Source organism: Aquarana catesbeiana, linkage group LG03, assembly GCF_042186555.1.
Source record: "Aquarana catesbeiana isolate 2022-GZ linkage group LG03, ASM4218655v1, whole genome shotgun sequence".
NCBI classification, from domain to species: Eukaryota; Metazoa; Chordata; class Amphibia; order Anura; family Ranidae; genus Aquarana; species Aquarana catesbeiana.
In genome coordinates this window covers 219,240,600-219,263,053 of record NC_133326.1, presented here as the reverse complement: position 1 = coordinate 219,263,053, position 22,454 = coordinate 219,240,600, and the positions used below count along the sequence as shown (strand labels likewise).

At 39.9% G+C, this 22,454-nt stretch overlaps 1 protein-coding gene across 1 annotated transcript in view; it reads right to left on the bottom strand.

The window, feature by feature from the left end:
• The window catches only part of SLC13A1 (solute carrier family 13 member 1), a 96,684-nt gene extending 74,613 nt beyond the window's left edge, over positions 1-22,071 (bottom strand). Inside the window, exon 1 of the mRNA XM_073619787.1 lies at positions 21,879-22,071. Within this exon, the coding sequence (XP_073475888.1) occupies positions 21,879-21,980 (102 nt within the window). The 5' untranslated portion in view covers positions 21,981-22,071. The remainder of the gene's footprint in view (positions 1-21,878) is intronic.
• Between the last annotated feature and the right edge of the window lie 383 nt (positions 22,072-22,454).

The following is a 22,454-nucleotide window of genomic DNA, read 5'->3' as shown; positions in this document are numbered from 1 at the left end:
TTTTTACAATCCTATATACACATAATCTCATAGACACAGTTGATCCAGAGGAAGGCAAAAAACCCAGCAAAGCATAAACCAATTTTCTATAGAGGGGGAAAAATTTCCTTCCTGATCCCTCAAGAGACAATCGGATATTCCCTGGATCAACTTTCACAACTTTATAAATATACCCCGTAAAGTAATACAATAAATGTATCATGTAATCCATATTTGTGTGCAAAAGCAAAACCAAAATTGACACTGAACATATTGCTAGGCTATATATATTCATATATTTACATATTCTCCACAAGCAGTAAGTGAGCTTTAAATTAAGCCTTAATGACCTCTGCATTTACAGCTAATGTAGTCCTTGAAGTTCACAACAATAGCACTGAAATTATTAGTCATTCTGTCAGTATCTGTAATATAAACCCAGAACAGGAGGTCTGGGAAGGAGGAGAATTACTGCAGTACTTCAGATGTGAACTTGAGAATGAATTGTTCCACAGCATCTATATAAATTGGTGAGAGTTTTAAAACTCATTTACTATTTATTTAATATATGTAAACATTGTAATGTTCATAGCTTGACCAGAGGTTTATCCCCTTTAAAGAGCTGCCAGAAGAACCTTTCCTTCAGTTACATGTAAAATGTTTTCTGACAGTTTCCCAGTCAAAGGAAATGTGTGCACCTATTCTTTCCCTGTAGTACTCCTGCTCCCAAGAGTTGCTTTTTGACCTTTGCTGGCATTCTTCTGAAATCTGCAGAAAAACTTGCTGACATCATGCTTATTGACAGGGTGTAATTACGTAGTTTGACATTCCTAGCTTTGTTGAAATCAAAAGAGCAGATAGAGCATTCAAAGCAGCTTAAAATAAATGTATTTTATTTTAGTAAGCATGTCTTTTCATAGCAATCTTTTAGGTTATTATTAAAGAAAACTTTTCATTGTTATATACTGAGATATTGAATTTATTTACATTTAGAAGCTGGTTCGTTTAATGGACAGGATATTCCTATTGACATAGCTCATAACATTGTGAAGGTGCCACCCACTTTTATCCAAAAATGAGGTAGTCGGGCAGGTGTGCTGGCAAGACTGAGAGGGCAAGCACATAGGCCCCCTCTGCATAGCCTTCTTTTAACAAATGCTAGGTCTCTTGCTCCAGAGATGGATGAACTGCAATTACAGATCTCTACACATAGTCTGGTTGAAAACTGTTGCGTGGTGATTATAACAGAGACTTGGTTTATACTAATGTTCTGGATACTGCTATTCAGCCGGACGGACTCTTCATCGACAGGATAGAACCAGGGATCTGGGGAAGAGTGGGGGGGGAGTTGTATACATATTTTGAGTGCTTGGTATACAGGCAGCAATACTTTTGATAACTATTGTTCCTTAGATCTAGAATATCTGGTAGTCAAATGTAAACCTTTTTACTTGCCAAGACAGTTCACACCGGTATTCATTCTCGCAGTTTATATACCGCCAGATGCAAATGCAGCAGTGGCTCTGGATTCGCTGGTGAAAGCTATAGATAAAATTCAACGTGCGCAACCTGATGGGTTACTGGTGACTGCCGGAGACTTCAATCATGCAAAATTTGTGAGATGTGCTACAAGAGGTGGGAATACGTTAGATATGTTTTTTCTAATATCAAGAAAGGTTATAGAGCTATTGCCTTACCGCATCTTGGCTCATCTGACCATCTCACTCTCTTTCTTATTCCATTATACATCCCCATTAGGCGAAGAAGGGCACCAGAGGTTAAGGAGACAATGATGTGGCCAGTTGGTTCTCTTGAGCAGTTGCAGGACTGCTTTGAGAGGACCAACTGGGACATATTTGAAAAGCAGGACCTAAATGTGTATACTGATGCGGTGTTGAGTTACATACGAACCTGTGCAAATAATGTCACAGTGGGTAAACACATTAGGGTTTTCTCTAATCAGAAGCCCTGGATGACAAAGAGGGTTTGGTGTCTCCTGAAAGACGGGATAGTGCTTTTAAGAGTGGGGATAGGACAAAGTATAGCGAGGCCAGGGCGAAGTTAAGAAGAAGTATAAAAGAGGCTAAAACTGATTATAAAAGTAAAATCGAGGAATATTTTAAGGAAAACAACCCACGAGAGGGCTGGAAAGGGCTACAGCACATTCTTAACCAGAGGGAGAATAAGAACACAGATGCAAAGCCAAGTATTCAACTTGCTGAGGAACAAAACAGTTTCTTTGCACATTTTGAGGTCATAGATTCTCAGGAAACAAATTATTCAGAGTTGTGTCTGAATGACATCGCGCCTCTTGTGCAAGAACACAAGGTGCGACAGGCATTCAAGTCTGTAAATACTAGGAAAGCAGAGCATCCAATAGTATCCCAGGGGAGGGTCATTAAAGCATATGCAGATCAACTAGCAGGTGTCTTTACTAAGATACTTAATCAATCATTATCATTAGTTGTAGTTCCAACCTGCTTAAAATCAGCTTTTATTACTCCAATCCCCAAAACTGCAAATGTAGATAGTTTAAAAGATTACAGGCCTATTGCGTTAACCTCGGTAGTTATGAAATGCTTTGAGAGAGTGGTGCTAGGGCGTATTAAAATAGCCTTACCAGACAACCTCGATCCTCATCAGTTTGCTTACAGGGCAAACAGAAGCACAGAGGATGCCCCTGCATTGCATGGGGCTGTAAGTCATCTTGAGTGCCCTGGAAACTATGTAAGAATGCTGTTTATTGATTACAGCATTTAATACCGTAATTCTGGATTTACTAGTTGCTAAAATGCTGAAGTTGAAGTTGCCAGGGTTCCTTTGATTGTGGACAAGGGACTTTCTGGTGAAAAGCCCACAAGTGGTCTGACTAGGTAAATATGTCTCCTCTGAGTGCATTACCAGCACAGGAGTGCCACAGGGTTGTGTAGTGAGTCCTCTCCTCTACTCGTTATACACTCATGACTGTGCTTCCTACTTTCCAACAAATAGTGTCATCAAATTTGCAGATGACATTACTATAGTTGGTCGAATTCAGAGTGGGGACGAAGAGTATTACAGGAAAGAGGTTGAAAGAATTGTAGAGTGGTGTGAGGACAACAACCTTTTTCTAAACACAGGGAAAACAAAGGGAGTGATATTAGATTTTAGGAGGAAAAAATCTGACTTGGCACCACTCTATATTAAAGGGAAATTAGTGGAGCGAGTCCCTGTTTTAAGTTTTTAGGTGTTCACATCACAGAGAAATTAACTTGGTCAGTGAATGTGAGAGCAGTTATTAAAAAGTGTCAGCAATGCTTATATTTTCTGCGACTCCTTAGGAAACATGGTTTAGGTAAAAATATCCTAGAGTCCTTTTACCGGTCATCTATTGAAAGTGTGCTGACGTATTGTAATTTGGCCTGGTACTCTAATTGTATGTTAGTAGAAAAGGCTGCTCTCCAGAGAATCATAAACATTGCACAAAGAGTTGTGGACTGTAAGTTTGTCTCTTTTGACCAAATTTATCAGTCCCGCTGTGTTGACAGAGCAGAAAGGATAGTGCGCGATTTGTCCCACACTGGACATCATCTTTTTGAACTGGTGCTATCTGGCAGACAGGAATATTAGGGTGAGGACGAATCATTTCAGGGAAGTTTTTTTTCCCAAGAGCTATTAGGTCGATGGATGAGGTTTTTTTAACATAAATATATAGACAGTAGTGATGACTAAGTATTTGCAGTGACAACAGCAGTATGGGGACTAGTAAATAATAGAAGTAATAGCTGTACTCCGTGCTCAATCAAAATTCTTTTTTATTCAGAACATCCCAAGTGTTGACAAAAGACAGAAAGCTTTCTGTCTTTTGTCATTATTGACTACATGTCTATTATTGACTACATGTGGAGGCGAGCTGAGGCGGGCACCTGTCCAGATTTTCAGGCATTTAATCTCACCTGGAGCAGCAAGTTTTCTTGTTTGGTTGTTTGGATATGGGGACTAGTAAGGTGTGCTTGGCCATTGCTGTTTGTGTTTTACTTTTAATAATGTGAGTGTTTTATATGAAGACATTTTATTGTGCTTTGTTGCAATGACAATAAAGTAATTATCTTATCTTAAATAGTACCTAAACTCAAACAGGAGAACCAAACATGTTGTTGCACAACTTCTTGTAAAGTCAGAACATTTCATTTTTTTCCACACAGGCATAATAATTTACTGATGCTTACTCGGGAACTTGTTGGCAGAAAGTCAGTGAGTAAAAAAACTGTGTGTAAAGATCTGAGTAATGTAGCGTATAGGTGAGTAAAAGTTCGTAAGCTAATAGATGAGTAAATTTCTTCTTCATTGCCAGTGTTGTAATATACTCATGTAAACATGCCTATAGACGAGTAAACATGCGTATTCGAGTAAATTACTGCACTCAAATGTAAAATTTTCTATTTTTCATTTACTGCTCTGTACTCAACGCTGTATTACTGATGTTTACTCAGCTGTGTGCATTGTTCCATAAACAACAATGCATCTCATTTCAAATTAGTAAAAAATGCATTGTTTATTACTCTTGTGTGTAAGAGGCCTTACAGTCCATAACAACTTGCAGACCTTAGGTGTATGAAATATGTCCTAGAAAAGTTCAACAACGTTCCTAGGGTGAACCACTTACTCATGTGCTCTTCTTCCCCATTGTTCCTCAGTCACTATTGCTGGAAAGACCCAGGTGTAAAAATTACAGCTGGGACTTGCTCTGTATCACAAGAGTGGCTGTATCCACTGCTGTGTAAAACAAAGCGTTTCAAAGAGTCTGTTATTAAGAAATACAAGATTACAACGTTATTGTTGTATTGGCTCTGTTATATTCATATGTGGATCAAAATGTCATTAGTCATTAGTTAACCCTAACCATCTCTAATTAGCACCTTCCTCCCTTTCCTCTCATTTCTTTCTGCTGAATTTTTTACTTGTATTTCTTTTTACTTAATTTGATTGTTATTTTTTCAGTGTCATATTAAAAAGGGCATCTTTATTTGACTTGATTTACTTTTAAAATGAAACATCATTAACCACTTCAGCCCCCCAAGGATTTACCCCCTTAATGACCAGGTAATTTTTTGCAAAGTGGCACTGCGTTACTTTAACTAACAATTGCGCAGTCGTGCGACGTTGTACCCAAACAAAATTGACCTCCTTTTTTCCCCACAAAGAGAGCTTTATTTTGGTGGTATTTGATCACCTCTGCAGTTTTTATTTTGTTGCACTATAAACAAAAAAAGACTGACAATTTTGAAAAAAAAAACAATATTTTTTACTTTCTGCTATAATACATATCCATAAAAATATATTAAAAAACAAATTTATTCATCAGTTTAGGCCAATATGTATTCTTCTACATATTTTTGGTAAAAAAAAAAAGAAAACAATAAGCGTATATTGATTGGTTTGCACAAAAGTTATAGTGTCTACAAAATAGGGGATAGATTTATGGCATTTTTATTATTTTATTTTTTTTTTTACCAGTAATGTGATTTTTAGTGGGACTGCGACATTGTGGCGGACAGATCAGAACTGACATTTTTGACACTTTTTTGGGAACCAGTGACATTAATACAGTGATCAGTGCTAAAAATATGTACTGAAATTGTACAAATGACACTGGCAAAGAAGGGGTCAACATCAGGGGCGATCAAGGGGTTAAATGTGTTCCCCGTTTGTGATTACTAACTGTATGAGGGACTGTATGACTGGAGAAACACACAGATCAGTCTTCCTGCTTAGCAGGTAGACAGATCTCAGTGTCATGCCCTGAGAGAACGAACATCTGCCTTGTTTACTTCGGCAGATCTTCGTTCTGTCTCTGCGGGGAACATTCACGGGCGGCCAGAGGACATCAAGTCCGCCGGACCCGCTGATTGGCTCCCCCAGTGACCAATCAGGGCGCGCGCCCACGGATGCTAGTGCACAAATCGCCGTACCAGTACAGCGATTTGTGCAGCCGAGCCACCTTGCCGCAGTACATCTGCAGCGGGTGGTCAGCAAGTAGTTAATGGGTAATTGTAAATGGGACCAATTATAGAATAACATGTATTCTTTTTGTCTACATTAAAACTAGCTGTTTTAATAGTAATACTTGTCAAAATAGAAATAGAAAGAAGTGCAGCTTTGTTTTATCACATCTTTTCATCTATAGCAAGGGTCTCCAAACATTCTAAACAAAGGGCCAGTTTAATATCCTCCAGACTTCAGAGGGGCCAGACTGCGGTCAGTGAGAGTAGAAAGTTTTCTGGTGTTGGTAAAAATGCCCATCATTGGTGTCAGTGGGAGGAATAGTGTCCCATCATTGGTGTCAGTGGGAGCAATAGTGTCCCATCATTGGTGTCAGCGGGAGGAATAGTGTCCCATCATTGATGTCAGTGGGAGGAATAGTGTCCCATCACTGGTGTCAGTGGGAGGAATAGTGTCACATCATTGGTGTCAGTGGGAGGAATAGTGTCCCATCATTGGTGTCAGTGGCAGGAATAGTGTCCCATCATTGATGTCAGTGGGAGGAATAGTGTCCCATCATTGATGTCAGTGGGAGGAATAGTGTCCCATCATTGGTGTCAGTGGAGGAATAGTGTCCCATCATTGGTGTCAGGGGGAGGAATAGTGTCCCATAATTGGTGTCAGTGGGAGGAATAGTGTCCCATCATTGATGTCAGTGGGAGGAATAGTGTCCCATCACTGGTGTCAGTGGGAGGAATAGTGTCCCATCATTGGTCTCAGTAGGAGGAATAGTGTCCTATCATTGATGTCAGTGGGAGGAATAGTGTCCCATCATTGGTGTCAGTGGGAGGAATAGTGTCCCATAATTGATGTCAGTGGGAGGAATAGTGTCCCATCATTGTTGTCAGAGGGAGGAATAGTGTCCCATCATTGGTGTCAGTGGGAAGAATAGTGTCCCTAAGGGCCAGATAAAGGCAAACAAAGGGCCGCATCTGGTCCCTGGGCCCCAGTTTGGAGGCCACAGATCCATAACTTGCATAGATAGTAAAATAATTCTTGGAAGGCAATGTTGCCTAAGGAAAATCCTTATTTGTCCAAAATAAAAAAAAAAAACAATATAGCAACTAAAACTGCTTAGTCTTTAAGAGGTATAAAAGTGCAGGAGCTGATGTGGTCACTTCAAACAATATTATGCAGACAAAAAATATTTTCCCTTTAAATAAATCATTAGAACATTACACCTTATTTAGGCCAGTTTCTGTAATATTATGCCGTTACACTGTTTGGGCTGCTACACAGCTTAGGCTGGGAGATTGTATCATTTCACATATTAAAAATATGGCAAATGTTACTTTGGTATAGTGAGACTGTGGCAAACAGGGTGGCATCTGTGTTTTATAACTACAGCCACTTACAGTGTACAACCCAATATTGTGGTGAGAGGCAACTTTTTAAAATATTCCTCATAGCTTCCAAATCGCTACTTACATTCCACACAGAGACTAAAATATCAGCATTCAATAAACTAAATAAGTACTTCAGTAAACACTATGATCTGAAAGTGGTATGTAATAATATCCATACTTGACAAAAATACTGAACACTCTGGTCAAATTTCTAACAATGGAAAAATATGTGCAAAATTTAAGATACCCTTTGTGTTTTAAAAATGCATTAATTTTAACATATACATGCGCACAGGGTGTGCATGCTAGCTAGCTCTGAGGAAGGGGGTGCGCCCCCGAAACACGTTAGCTGTACCCCGTGTTCTGTGCATGTACATGCACTGTGTTTATGGCTTTTTGTCAGTTGCATTTTGTGAGTACCCACTTTTATACAATTTTTTATTATTAAATTATCTCATGTAATGCACTAGCTGAGACCTTTAGACCAGCAGTGTCCTAATTAATATAATTTCCTTTTTATAGCACTTTTTATAGCACTTTAAAAGACACGATTAAAAGTCTGAAAACAGAAACAGACTCTTTTCCAGTAATAAGAACCACTGTGTTTCTGTTGAATAGTGGGATGGTGGGTAGGTTTACACTTGCAGCTGTCATTGCTGCACCTCTAAAAATGATCAACATTGAATTGCTTTTCAGAGACATTTGACAGGTGGCTTGGAAGGCTAGTTGTGCCTCTGGGATGTCTGTTTAATCCCTTGAAGGCTGCACTGCATGCTGCAACTGCAAGAATTACCCTTAGATGCAGGGCAATTGCAGCACTGCCCTAATCACCTAAAAAAGATTGCATTTGAAAAAGAATTGGTGCTACCCTCCGAACATCACTTTTGGTATAATTTTTGCCACAACATATGTTACCCTTCGAACATGGCCTTTGGTATAATTTTTACCCTGGCATATTCACCACCCCCTCTGGCCACCATGTTAGGTTAGGGAGGATGCAGTGGGAGTGGATTCTTGGATTACACTGGGAGACAGCTGATTTGAGGAAAGGCACACACCCCCGTCGACATAGGCAGAATAACGAAGATAATTTCAGAGCTGTGCTGTGATTAGACCCGCTCTCTGCTAATCAATTTAAAGCACCCACACCGACACAAATTTCCCGTCTCAGAGAACTTGTCAAAAGTTATCATGCTGATAACAGAGGAACAAAATAGCAGAAGGACACGAGACTTAGGCCTTTGGAGAGAGATAAGAAAACACTAGAGATATATGTGCCTAGGTCAAATTTCATGAATCTGGTTTACATCGGGTTTACTAACAGATTGAAAACAAAGAGAGACATACAATATGCTTGTTGCTAAGCTTAATAATTGCAAGCTCACTGTGATAGATGCTTTTAGCAGAACTTTTGAGCAGGGCATACATGATTAGGTTTTTGTTCGAACATTTGTACAGAAAGAATGAAAACTCATTCAATTTTTCTTTTTTTTGCCATCACTAAGTAAACGTATTTCCTTTGAAAGCCCTTAAAGTGGTTGTAACGCTCTGAAATGAAAAATGAAAAGAGCATATCCCTCTATAGCATGTACTTACCTTAATCCAAAGCACCTAGTGTTGTTTCTATCTACTCTGTCATTCCGTTATCTGCACGACTCATTTCTGACAGGTCAGGCCGACATAATCTCGGGAGATAACCCCACCCTCCCAGCATACCGAAGGTGATTGACAGCCTCAGTTGTGCATGTTTCCCTATAAAACTGTGCGGGGGGGGCATGTTAATTTCCTCAACTCAGATCTTCGATTACATTCAGCTTTTCTCACTATACTGTGCTGTGTATGACATCAGATTCCCCCTCCCTGCTTGCGGAGAATTATCCTTTGATCTGTGTGTTTTAGAAGGCTGCTGAGAAAAGAAGACTGCAGATAAATAGGTTCAACTTATGTAGGAGGATCTGCTTTAATCACTGTTTTTATATTTGCTTGGAGTACGTCTTTAAGTGTGTTGCTGTTGGCCAATATAACCAATAACAGGAATCTAATTTAAATGGACTGTTTTACTAAAAGAGTAGAGGGTCTTCACATAATAAATTGTGTTGGTATTCACTTCAAGTATCCAGTCATGTGCAGGTGAAATAGATAAAAATCATGTGAAGATCCTTGGCCTTCATATTTAAATAAATACGCCTCAATATTTTATTTGCTTAAACATGTGTTACATGATGGATTGTGTAGTATACTAAATGTTTGGAACAAGTTATGATCATCTGGCTATTAAGGTCAACTTTGTATTAAATAAGATGTTTATTTGAGGATTAAGAGCTTGACGCTTTTCATTAGCTGGCTAATCTTTCTTAAGTATTTATGATGTTAGAAAAGGCTGAAGTATTACAGGTATTTCAATGTCCTGCTTTGTAAATAACTTCCTGTGAGACACCAGGGTTGACTCTGATGGAAGTTGGAATAGTATTATAGTGCATCTGGTTGCTAGGCAACAAAAAACTCTTATTAAAGCCACCGCTTGTACAGCGAGTACAGCTGAAGAGAATACATTTTTTTTTTATATTTCTGTTTAAATAATAGGTTAACTTTTCTTGTGACCTAAAATATAAATGTGTAGGATCAGAACTTAGGTGTCTTATAAAATGACAGGAAATTCTTAGTGCTAGGAAAGTGCTTGATTATCTAAATTGCCTATCCTTAAGTCACCTTCAAAATATAGGAAATGTTTACAGAATATCCACTGCAAATAAACTAGTATTAACTAGGTGACAGGGCCAATTTGATGTCATTGTGGGTGCTGGTGTGTGTCCCTGAAGGCAAACAGCGTGAGGTCGTCAACATACACTCGCGCCAACATGGATATCAATGTGGGAGCAGCAGCTACTGTATGTCTGTGCAGCTGCTGCATCCCAATTGAAGGGAATAGGACTGCCAGCTAGTGAAAGCATGGAACACCTGAGCATCCCATGACTGGGACCCCAGCCCTCAGTGGGACCCCAAAGGAATGGCACAAAGGACTGGGTATCATTTTCTCTTTCCCACCTCTTTTGCAGGTTGCTATTGGCAATCGCAGCAGAGGACTGCATGGCAACAGGAAGTGGGTTGGCCTGAATTTGGCGGGCAGCTACCGCTCCCGGGCTGCCGCTGCCTCATAAGGACTGGACTGGGGCTTCCAGTCTCCCTCCCATCTTATTATCTGGTGCCTATTTATTGGGGGATTAGTCGTCCAGTTTATCTGGACGGACTTTGCAACTAATTTTGTTTGTTTTTGATGGTTGAGCCCACGGGTCTCCAAACTACGTCCCTCCAGTTGTTCAGGAACTACAATTCCCCTCATGCCTAGTCATGTCTGTGAATGTCAGAGTTTTACAATGCCTCATGGGACGAGTAGTTTCGCAACAGCTGGAGGGCCGTAATTTGGGGATCCCTGGAATTTTGCCAAAACACGGCTATATATTGGATAAATAAATCTGTTTTTTGATTGGTTTAATTAAGGTTACCCCATAAAAAGCACCATGGCCAAAATAATTCCAATAAAGTGTGTAAGTTTAATTTACTACCGTGTACTGTGTATTATTTGCTTTTTAACTCCTTTGTGCTATCCCATGTGGGCAAACACAGCTCTCACATGGAGTATGCTTTAGTTTGACGAGTAAACAAAGCCTTATTGTATGATTTTTATTCTATTTCTGTCTTGGTGACAGCTTAATATTCTAAACAAGCATGGGGAATAGAAAGTCAGAGAGAAGTCAGAACTTCTGAATCTTTCTAAGTTGGTGACTTAGAAAGTTTTGGTGCTGTGTGGCAGCCAGATAACTAGCATTTCAGGAGGAGAGGTTAGTAACAGTTAGTAACCGTACCTTCCATATGCTGATCGGTGCAGATTTTCTTAAAAATGTTTGAAAAAACCTAAACTTTTTCTTCTACTTTTGGGTAGAATGTAGAAGTAAAATAACCTCTGTCAGATTTTTATTGCTGTCCCAGCTGCGGAATTAAACTTCACTATTGGCCCTGGTGACCATTGTCTCCAATACCAAAAGTGATGGGAAATATTTTATTCACTTGCGAACCAGGCTTTTTCTTGCACTTGTTGTTTAACCCTTTCATGACTAAGCCTATTTTTTAAATTTGGTGTTTACAAGTTAAAATCCATATTTTTTGCTAGAAAATTACTTAGAGTTCCCAAACATTATATATATATATATTTTTTAGCAGATAATCTAGAGAATAAAATGGCGATTGTTGCAATATTTTTTATAACACGTTATTTGTGCAGCAGTGTTTTAAAAGCAAATTTTTGGAAAAGGGACACTTTCATGAATTTTAAAAAATCCAAACAGTAGAGTTACCCCAATTTTTTTGTATAATGTGAAAGATGATGTTACGCCGAGTAAATAGATACCAAACATGTCACCCTTTATAATTGCACGCACTCGTGGAATGGTGACAAACTACGGTACCTATGAATTTCCATTGGCGATGCTTTAAAATTTTTTTACAGTTATCAGGTTTGAGTTATAGAGGAGGTCTAGGGCTAGAATTATTGCTCTCGCTCTGACGATCGTGGCGATACCTCACATGTGTGATTTGAACACCGTTTACATATGCGGGCGCGACTTCCGTATGCGTTTTCTTTGCTGCGCGAGCTCGCGGGGACAGGGGCACTTTAAAAAATTTTTTTTTTATTTATTTTATTTTATTTATTTTTTTACTTTATAAATTGTGTTTTAAAAAAAAATTTTTTTTTTTTACTTTTATTGCTGTCACAAGGAATGTAAACATCCCTTGTGACAGTAATAGGTGGTGACAGGTACTCGATCCCTCCTCTGCACTTCAAAGTATTCAGATCGCCGAAAACGGCGATACTGAATACTGTGTACTTTTTTAAATTCGGCGCCATTGGCAGCCCGAGTAAACGTGAAGTGACGTCATGACGTCGCTTCCGCATTTACAATGAGAAGGCTGGAACGAAGCCGCCCACAGCTTCGTTCCAGCCCGCCCCCAGCCGCCGACGGCACACGATTAGACACCAGGCCTCCTGATCGCACGGGAGGCCCGGTAACAGCGGCGGGACGCGGAGGGAGGGGGGGATGTACCCTCCCGCTCCTCCGGTATAACAACCGAGCGGCTTTTAGCCGCATTGGTTGTTTTACTCGGGTAGCCAATCGCCCGCTGTAAACAACAGTACCGGGATGATGCCTGCAGCTGCGGGCATCATCCCGGTATAACCCCGGAAAGCCGAGTACGCATATCTGCGTACGGTCGGCAGGAAGGGGTTAAATCAGTGTTTTTTGCTAGAAAATTACTTATAACCCCCAGACCATAGGGAATAAAATGCAATTGTTGCAGTTTTTTATGTCACACGATATTTTCACAGTCGTTTTGCAAATGCAATTTAATGAATTAAAAAAACAACAAAACTTAATATTTACCCCAATTGTTTTGTATAATGTGAAATATGATGTTACGCTGAATAAATAGATACCTAACATGTCACCCTTTAAAATTGCGAACCCTTGTGAAATAGTGACAAACTACAGTGCTTAAAAATCTCAATAGGCGGCGCTTTAAACGCCTTTACAGGTTACCTGTATAGAGTTACAGAGAAGGTCTAGCACTAGAATTATTGCTCTAACTATAATGCTCGTGGCGAAACCTCACATGTGTGGTGCGAATACCTTTAACATATGCGTGTGTGACTTACGTATGTGTTCGCTTCTGCACGCAAACACAGAGGGATGGGGGCACTTTAAAAAAAAAAAAATTATGTTACTTTTTCCTTTTTCTTTTTACACTGTCCCTTTATTTTTATTCTCTTTTTGTCACTTTTATTTCTATTACAAGGAATGTAAAAATCCCTTGTAATAGAAATAGAAAGGATGACAGGTCCTCTTTACTAAGAGCTATGGAGTCAAAAAGACCCCAAATCTATTTACCTTTAAAAGCAAAGGATCAAAAAATAATTTTCCTTTTGATCTTTCACTTTAAAAGAAAATAAAAAATAATTTACTCCCAGCCTGGACCGGAAGTGTCGCTCTGGTCCTTCCAGGCCATAGAGTGAAGCAAAGAGTATTAACTCTTTGATTGTACATAGGAGCAGCTGGCCACACCATCGGATCATTTCTTGGGCAAACCGATGGAAACGGTGAGCCCGAGAAATGGGATGTCCCCACCTGCCGCTTTGGAAACCATTCCAGTGGCTCATGAGCCACTCTGACCAGTTTCCTCAATAAGCTGGCCACCGGCTGCAAAAAAAACTATACCAGGGTTATGGCTGATATCTTCAACCATAATCCCGGTTAATTTCTTGCAAACCGCAACATACTGTATATACACATTGCGGTCGGCAAGTGGTTATAGTTGTGACAGGAAGAGAAGGTGAAGGGAAATCTTTCAATGAATACACTTCTTCTGGTGACAGCTAAAAGGGGTATCCTTTCACTTTGGACAGATCTTCCTCTTACTTCCTGCTGGTAAAAGACATGAAGGGAAATTTCCCCAATAGGACACAGGCAGTAATAAACACCTGACAAGGGTCCCTAATCACTCCCTACTCCATCCAAAACAAAACAAAAACGTTTTAGCTTTCCATATATTTTATGTAATGTCATAATGTAAATACGTTTTGTTGCTTATCTCTAGACACGTTTTTACATCCAAACCTATAATACCCCCCCACCATACGGGAGATTTCACTATAATTTTTTTGAAGCTTGCTAATATCCCCAGAGATAAAGATCTGCAGGGATTCCCTATAAAATGGGACATAGGCATGCCTCGCAGATCTACATCAGTGTAGGGGTGGGCACAACTGTGATAGCGTCCTCAGATCCTTGGCAATCAGAAGCTGGTTGGTTAGAGAGTGAACTAAGGGGGACAGAAATAGACAGTGCAAAGCCGTGTGGTTGGTGACAAGTGAAAAGTGAACTCCTCTGTCAATGCAGTTAGCTCTCTTCCAGTTCAGATACTACTGACCAGCCTGGGTGAATGTCCAGATCATGGAGACCAACAACATTACACACACAGTTAGCAGGACCCATTTACTTCAGAACTCCTCCATTCTTCATTAAGATTTAAATAATTTTTAAACAGTACCTAATCTTCAAAGTTTAAAGTTTAAATTCTGTGACTTTCTTCATTGCAGTTTCCTCCTGCAGCTCCCACTCCATCATCTGGCACCTTCCCTGTACTGTGTATAGAAGTTAAACTTTAAACTTTGTAGATTTACAGTTATGTCTAAAAGGAACTATTTACAGCTAATGAAAGCAGCAAAGAGTTTAAATAAGCCTTGTGTTGTGTACAGGATGCTGGAAATGTGCCCTGGACAGCAGATATATCCCCCCCCCCCCAATGCTGGGTGAGGAATTTTGGGGTAGTATGGCTAGAGAGGAGAGAACTGTTTTTTAGTACTCTGGATTGCTACGTTCTCTTTAGAGACCCAGAATTTTGGGAGTTCAAATAGTTTTGGATGGGAGTAACCCCCAAACCCTGATTATGGGAACTTTGGTTTGGTAGGGATTAACCCAAGTGCCTCAGAGTCCTGAAAAGTAAAAGGAAACAGTCAGCTGCTGGCAGTGAGAGAATGAGCTGGTAACCTGTGTGAACAGGGTGAACTGAGTTTAGGATTGAGCCACAGTGGCTAAGCTGTAAAAACCTCCTCCTTGGGACCCTTGAAGCCAATGGGAAAACCAAAACCACAAAATATGGATCAGTTTGTGTTCTTTGTTTGCTGAAAATAACCCTGTTTGTGGGGTAAAAAATGTCAGATGGGCAGAGGATGGGAGGTCAGTAGGGCAGTGTACAGGGGGTCAGCAAAGCTGACAATAGGGGTCAGTAGGGCAAAGGACAGTTGCCCCCCAATGTATCAAAATAATATATTTTTGCTAAAATAACTATTTTAGAACACAAATATAACATAACAAAATGCGTGTATTGTGTTAATGAACAAAGCTCCATATGTAACTGAGGTTTTGGGGCTCATTCACATGAGTGTTATGGTCTGTACAGTGTGAATCCGTGTTTTTTTTTATTGTGGCTGGAGCTGTGTGTAGGTAGCCTATGGTATGCTATGGGGATGCAGAGGAACACAGCTAAAGGTTCTGATTTGACAGGTGTGTGGGTTCATGTGTACTGCCCCAAACATAGACAGTGTGCATTCAGGGCCACTCACCCACACCTGCACAACTGTCAAATTAGAACCTGTGGCGGTGTTCATACAGCCGCTGTATCCTCGTAGAGTAACATGGCTGCCGCCACATAGATAAACTGCTTATTCACACTGTATGGGCCAGAGATTTTTTTTTTATTAATTTTTACATTTTTATAATTTCTTTACAATTTTAATATTATTTTTTACAATTTTAAATTTTTTTTTTTTACACAACTCTGTTGGAGGGAGGCAGGGGCGTTGGAGAAATATCAGGGGTATAAACAAACCCCTGATGTCTGACTTTTGAGACAGAGAAAGTGACTGAGGACAGAGATTTCTCAGTCCCTTTCCCTGCAACCTCAACTGCACTGGTTAGTGAATAAATGGGAAGTAATCTGTGCTGAGCGACTTCCTGTTCATTCACAAACTGAAGCATAGCAGTTTACTATGCTTCTGTCATGTATGATCACTCACTGTGTTCATTAAGAAAAGGAAGGAGCCGGAAAATGACATATTTACCACCTTGAAACATCCCCCACTGCAGCCGGCGGGAGAGGAGAGAAGCCGGAAGTGCTGCAGGATGGGGGGGAGACAGGGAGAAGAGGATGATGGACAGGGAGGATGATGGGGGCAGCAGGGACCAATTACAGAACTGATCCCCTGTATGGCTGTCTTTCTCTGCAGCAGCTAAAAGTGAGCTTCTCCTCCTCTCCCTCCCACTGGCTTACAGATATTGCACAGAGAGCCATACAGGGGGTTGCTTCTGTAAATGCCTCCTACTGCCCCCATCATTCTCCCTGTGAGCAGAGCATCCTAGGTGGAGGAGGGAGGGGGCGGTGGGATTTGAGAAGGAGCAACTGAAAGCTGGGAGGTGCAGCCTACCCTAGCACCCCCCTAGATCCGACCATGGACCTTACAGAGGTTCTCTGAACAGGAAGTACAGGCTTTACCCAGCTTTGGATATACTTTTCCATAAGGATTGCTGAAGAATGGAGAAGGAGCCATCAAAAACAGAAGGATGTTAACCAAATTTGATCAATTTACTTCATTTGTAGATTTATTTATTTGTTTCCAAAGTTTGGCTGTAGCCTCCCTGGCGGGTTTCCCGAGTGTGGCTCGGGGTTAAAATTCAGTACCATTAGCGGTAACCCCGAGCCACACTCGGGATCGCATTGCAGGATCCTGGGGCGGCGTTACTTACTTTGTCCCCGGGATCCTGCGATGTCCCCCGCAGTGTCCGAGGGCTCCGTCCTCCTCCGAAGCCTCTCTGTGCCAGGCTCCGTTCCCTGCGAGCGGCGCGACGCACGGGGGCGGAGCCTGGCGGCAAATTCAAAAAAATGTCAAAATCATAACACATACAGTACTGTAATCTTACAGATTACAGTACTGTATGAAATGATTTCACATCCCTTTTGTCCCCAGTGCTCTGGCCCATGCCCTGCATGCAGTTTTATATGATATACACTGTTCTTTCTGCCTGGAAACTGGAGATTGTCCATAGCAACCAAAAAGTGTCCCTTTACGTCAAAAGTGGCTTTAGACCAGCTAGAAAACAGCGATAGTAAATTAGAACACTTGCAGAATTGAGCGATAGTGAATTGTGGGGAAATTTATTTTATTACTATTTTTTTAAATTTTTTTTAATTATTTATTTTTATTTATTATATTATAATTTATGTTTTTGTGTTTCAAACTTTATCATACCCGGGATATCTACTAGACTCTGGTTTGGACAGATTTAAGTGTGTTATTGTTAAGATTTACAGACCTACAATATAAAACGCCAAATTTCCATGCAAAATAATTGTACCGCTTTCAGCACCTAAAATCCGAAATAATCATACCGCCAGGGAGGTTAACATTTGCTCCTACTTGTTTTATAACAAGTTCCATGTTGTACTTTTTCACTTATGTTCACTAGTGTTTGCCAAGATCTGAAAATAAACCTTTGACCATTAATTAAATCAATGGACATATACTTCTTAGAGTCTATAAAACCCAAGCAAAAATAAATAAAACATAACCTTTGCACTATGTTTTCAGTCTGCTGTTTCCTCTAGGTGCATGTCATTTCTTAAGATATTATTACAGTAATGCTTACTTAATACAGTGGTGCAGACAGCTATGTGCTCCTTCTAAGCTAATGAAACATGTTTTCATTCCACTGCTCTATGCACTTTATCTTCTATTGTTTATTTGTTGCCTGGCATGGCAACATAGATAAACTGCTTATTCACACTGTATGGGCCAGAGATTTTTTTTATTAATTTTTACATTTTTATCATTTTTTTACAATTTTTTATTTTTTATTTTTTTTTACACAACTCTGTTGGAGGGAGGCGGGGGCGTTGGTGAAATATCAGGGGTGTAAACAGACCCCTGATGTCTGACTTTTGAGACAGAGAAAGTGACTGAGGACAGAGATTCCTCAGTCCCTTTCCCTGCAGCCTCAACTGCACTGGTTAGTGAATGAATGGGAAGTAATCTGTGCTGATGCTAACATTTGCTCCTACTTGTTTTATAACAAGTTCCATGTTGTACTTTTTCACTTATGTTCATTAGTGTTTGCCAAGATCTGAAAATAAACCTTTGACCATTAATTAAATCAATGGACATATACTTCATAGAGTCTATAAAACCCAAGCAAAAATAAATAAAACATAACCTTTGCACTATGTTTTCAGTCTGCTGTTTCCTCTAGGTGCATGTAATTTCTTAAGATATTATTACAGTAATGCTTACTTAATACAGTGGTGCAGATAGCTATGTGCTCCTTCTAAGCTAATGAAACATGTTTTCATTCCACTGCTCTATGCACTTTATCTTCTATTGATTATTTGTTGCCTGGCATGGCCACAGAGGAGAGTTGCTGAGTAGGGATGAGCTGAACATACCTGGGTTTAAGGCGGGTTAGGCGACCATTTGAGAAGTTCGGAAGCCGAGCCCGAATCCGACTAAAGTCAATGGGAGCCAAATGTAAAAGAAATCCATTCTGGGACCTTTCTGGGTTAATAGTTAAGGGATTGCAAAAACTATTTGACTTAGGGGACTTGACACTGCCCTAAGGAACATGTACCAAGGCAAGAAAAAATTCCATTCCATTCCATTTGGTAGGGGCAGCAATTGGAATAATGCTTAAAGTTTAACAAATGCAAAATTCCTTCAAATAACATACTTGGAGGTCCCCTGCATGTGAAGTGCCACATCTATAACATGTACACAAACTACTATAGCAAAACTGATATTTACAAAAAAATGCCATTTCAATTGCCAGCAATTGCCAGCTTTAACTGCTTTACTTTTGTTTGTAAACAAAGAAGCTGGTAATTCCCTGCATCTATAACAGACCCCTATCCCATACTAAAGCCTTATCCGAGTATGAAGTCTGGCAAGCCAGGAAAGTCTGCGTCCCCCCCCCCCCCACCTGTACTAGACCACATGTCCTCAACAATGGGTGGTACCTTTCCAGGGAGACCTTTGTGGCAAAGCACTTTGTCTCCGTGTTAATGAAGACAATGTCCTCTTTCCACAACTCTGGCTTGATGGTTGTGGGGGTCTGCGGGCAGGGGCTTATCAGAGTCTGGAAGCCCTCTTTACCAATAAGTACCCCTACTCATTCAAAAAAGTAAATACCTTTTAAAAATCCTTTTTTACAAGTCCTTTATTGAAAAAAAAAAAGTCCCACAATGTACATCTATCATCAATTGCATCATCCAGCAATACAGGTTCATCATGATGAACAACACCTGCCAACTCACCTACTCAACTCAACGACTTCTTGCCTATGAATGCATAAACTCTGGAGGATGACAGCTATGTATTAAAAAAAAAAAAAAGAAGAGAAAAGGGTCTCTCATGACGTCATTGACCACAAATGGACATGACCGTATTTGGTTAATGATGGGTCACCTGGGAGACCTGTCATTCATGGACAAGCAGTCGTCAGGATTGGAGTATGTTGGTGGATTTTTTTTCAGTGGGTTGATGGGCATCATTTATTGTGATTGATGTGGATCTGCATTAATGGACTACCGGATTGATGATGGATATACTGTGTGGGACATGATTAGTTTTTTGTTTTTTTCTTAATAAAGGTCAGGAACTGTGTTTTTTTTTTCACTAGTTACTTTTTTGTGAATAAGGAAGTGTGGTATATGGGTGCACCCTTATTGTTAAAAGCCCCTATTTGAAGTAGCTCACAACCATTGGGCCAGGGTTGTGAGGAAATGGTCCTTGGCCTCATCAACACGGGGGCAGGGTACTTTGGCAGGAGAGTCCTCCCTGGAAAAGTAACCCCCCACGCTGAAGTGGCCTGACTCGGTTCAGGGGAGGGGGAAGGTCTCTCACATTCACCCCCCCCCCCCCCCCCTCGGCCTGCCAGGCTGCATGCAACAGGTAGAATATAAAACTGCCAGAGTTGACTTTGGTTAGTGGAAAAGACTACAGGTGACCTTTTTCAAATTCTGTGATGGTTGCTATACAGGTAGTTTTTTTCTGTGGATTGCATTCTGAGGAAACATTTAAAATAAAGGGTTCACAGGATTAGTAAATTTTAACTTTACAATACTTTTGGGGCAGTTTACATTTTTTGTATTATTACATTTTTACTTTCTGACATTATTTACAGATTATGGAAAAATAAACACATGTTGTATATATTTATTATTTTTTTTAGGTTGCTTAAGGTTTACTTGAAATGAGTATAAATGCAAGACTTTCTTACATAAAGTAATAAACATATGGGTATAAAGACTAAACATTCCTTAACTATTGGTTGCATTATGCAACACCAGGAGGTTGATCCCCCTAGCAACATGATTGTTCACTTTTTAAAGCATATGTGCACTTTGTAATGTGAATGCTTGTGAATGATATGAAACTGTGTTCACTTTGAACACCCAATCATGTGCAAGGAATACTAAATAACAGGATTTTTTCTAGCCCTTGATTGCATATCCAAAGTGAACACAACTTCACCCTATTTACGTTTAATTCACTTTGCAAAGCAAACATAGACTTTGCAAAATGAACATTCACTTTACTAGGTTATTAGCCTCTACGCATTTAGTAAATCAACAGCATAGGGATGTCAATTACCCAGTATCACTGTTGCCTAATGTGCTGCAAAAAGAAAAGCAATATGAATGTATGGCTAGATATAGAGACAGACAACAGATAATTGGATTTAACATGATGAAATAATCTTATGAAGTAGGACCTACTTTGGAGCAAGCAGCCCAGTATTCATGGACCAGCATCATCCTTATTCATAGGACCACATTACCACTTAGAAAAAAAATGTGGATCACAGGCCATATTATAGGTCAGATCACCAAGCATCGTTTGAGCACCATATCATCAGATTACTAACTATGACTGATGGTTTTGTTATTTATAAGGAAGACTTAAGATCTTACTATTATTTTAGAGCCCATAGGTAAACAAAATAAATCTCTAACAGGCATGCATTTGCCCTCATGTATGAAAGTGTCTGAAAGGAAAACCAACTATCATGTCCCTTTTCATATACACTATATTGTCAAAAGTATTTGGACACTTGCCTCTACACGCACATGAACTTTAATGGCATCCCAGTCTTAGTCCGTAAGGTTCAGTATTGAATTTGCCCACCCTTTCCAGCTATAACAGCTTCAACTCTTCTGCGCAGTCATGTTGGAACAGGAAGGGGCCACCCTCAAACTGTTCCCACAAAGTTGGGAGCATGAAATTGTCCAGAATGTCTTGGTATGCTGATGCTTTAAGAGTTCCCTTCACTGGAACAAAGGGAAAAAAACCCAACCCCTGAAAAAAAAAAAACACACCATAATCCCCCCATAAATGATTTGGACCAGTGTACAAAGCAAGGTCCATAAAGACATGGATGGGCGAGTTTGGGGTGGAGGAATTTGACTGGCCTGCACAGAGTCCTGACCTCAACCTGACAGAACACCTTTGGGATGAATTAGAGTGGAGACTGCGAGCCAGGCCATCTTGTCCAACATCAGTGCCTGACCTCACAAATGTACTTCTGGAAGAATGGTCAGACCTTCCCCTAGACGCACTTCTAAACCTTGTGGACAGCCTTCCCAGAAGAGTTGAAGCTGTTATAGCTGCAAAGGGTGGGCCAACCCTATGGACTAAGACTGGGATGCCACTAAAGTCCATGTGCGTGTTTTGACATTATAGTGTAGGTTCCATAGTGTTAAGTGTATTGTGATGTGTGTATTACAGAACCAAGCAGATGTTTTTTTTTTTTACATGTTTAAAGTTTACTAGATGCACAATATATTAAAAAAACACTTTATGCTAAACTAGTTATGTAATTAAAATGAATTTTGGCTCAGATGCAAAAAAAATCTGAGTTGAAATGCATTACTTACCTTGGTTTTGATGATTAGTGGAACTGGTAGTAGAAGCAGTGGAGTTAGTACAATCAATAAAAGTCTACGGTACATCCATATGTAACTGAGAAAAACCCGCATTCTGACAGAGAGCAAGTTCCTCTTACCTGTAAGAGATAAAAAAAAAATCACACAACCCTTAAATAGACAATCTTGATTAATGTTTCTCTACACAATCACCTTTAACCGCTCACTAGCTCCTTTCCAGACCTAGTTAACAATAAAGTTTTATAGTTTTACAATAGGAACATTAGTATTGATTTGAAAAAAAGAACTGCAAATAACAAAACTAAACGTAGGCAAAAACATGGAGATTATCTGCAGAGAAAGTTAATTTCACACTTAGTGCCCAGCAACTTCCTCACTGAAAATGTATTCATTGGCTTATTGTTCAGGAGTGGGATAAAAAAAAAAAAAAAAAGCTATATATATATATATATATATATATATATATACACAGTGAGTACGGAAAGTATTCAGACCCCCTTACATTTTTCACTCTGTTATATTGCAGCCATTTGCTAAAAGAAATGGCTGCAATATAACAAAGAGTGA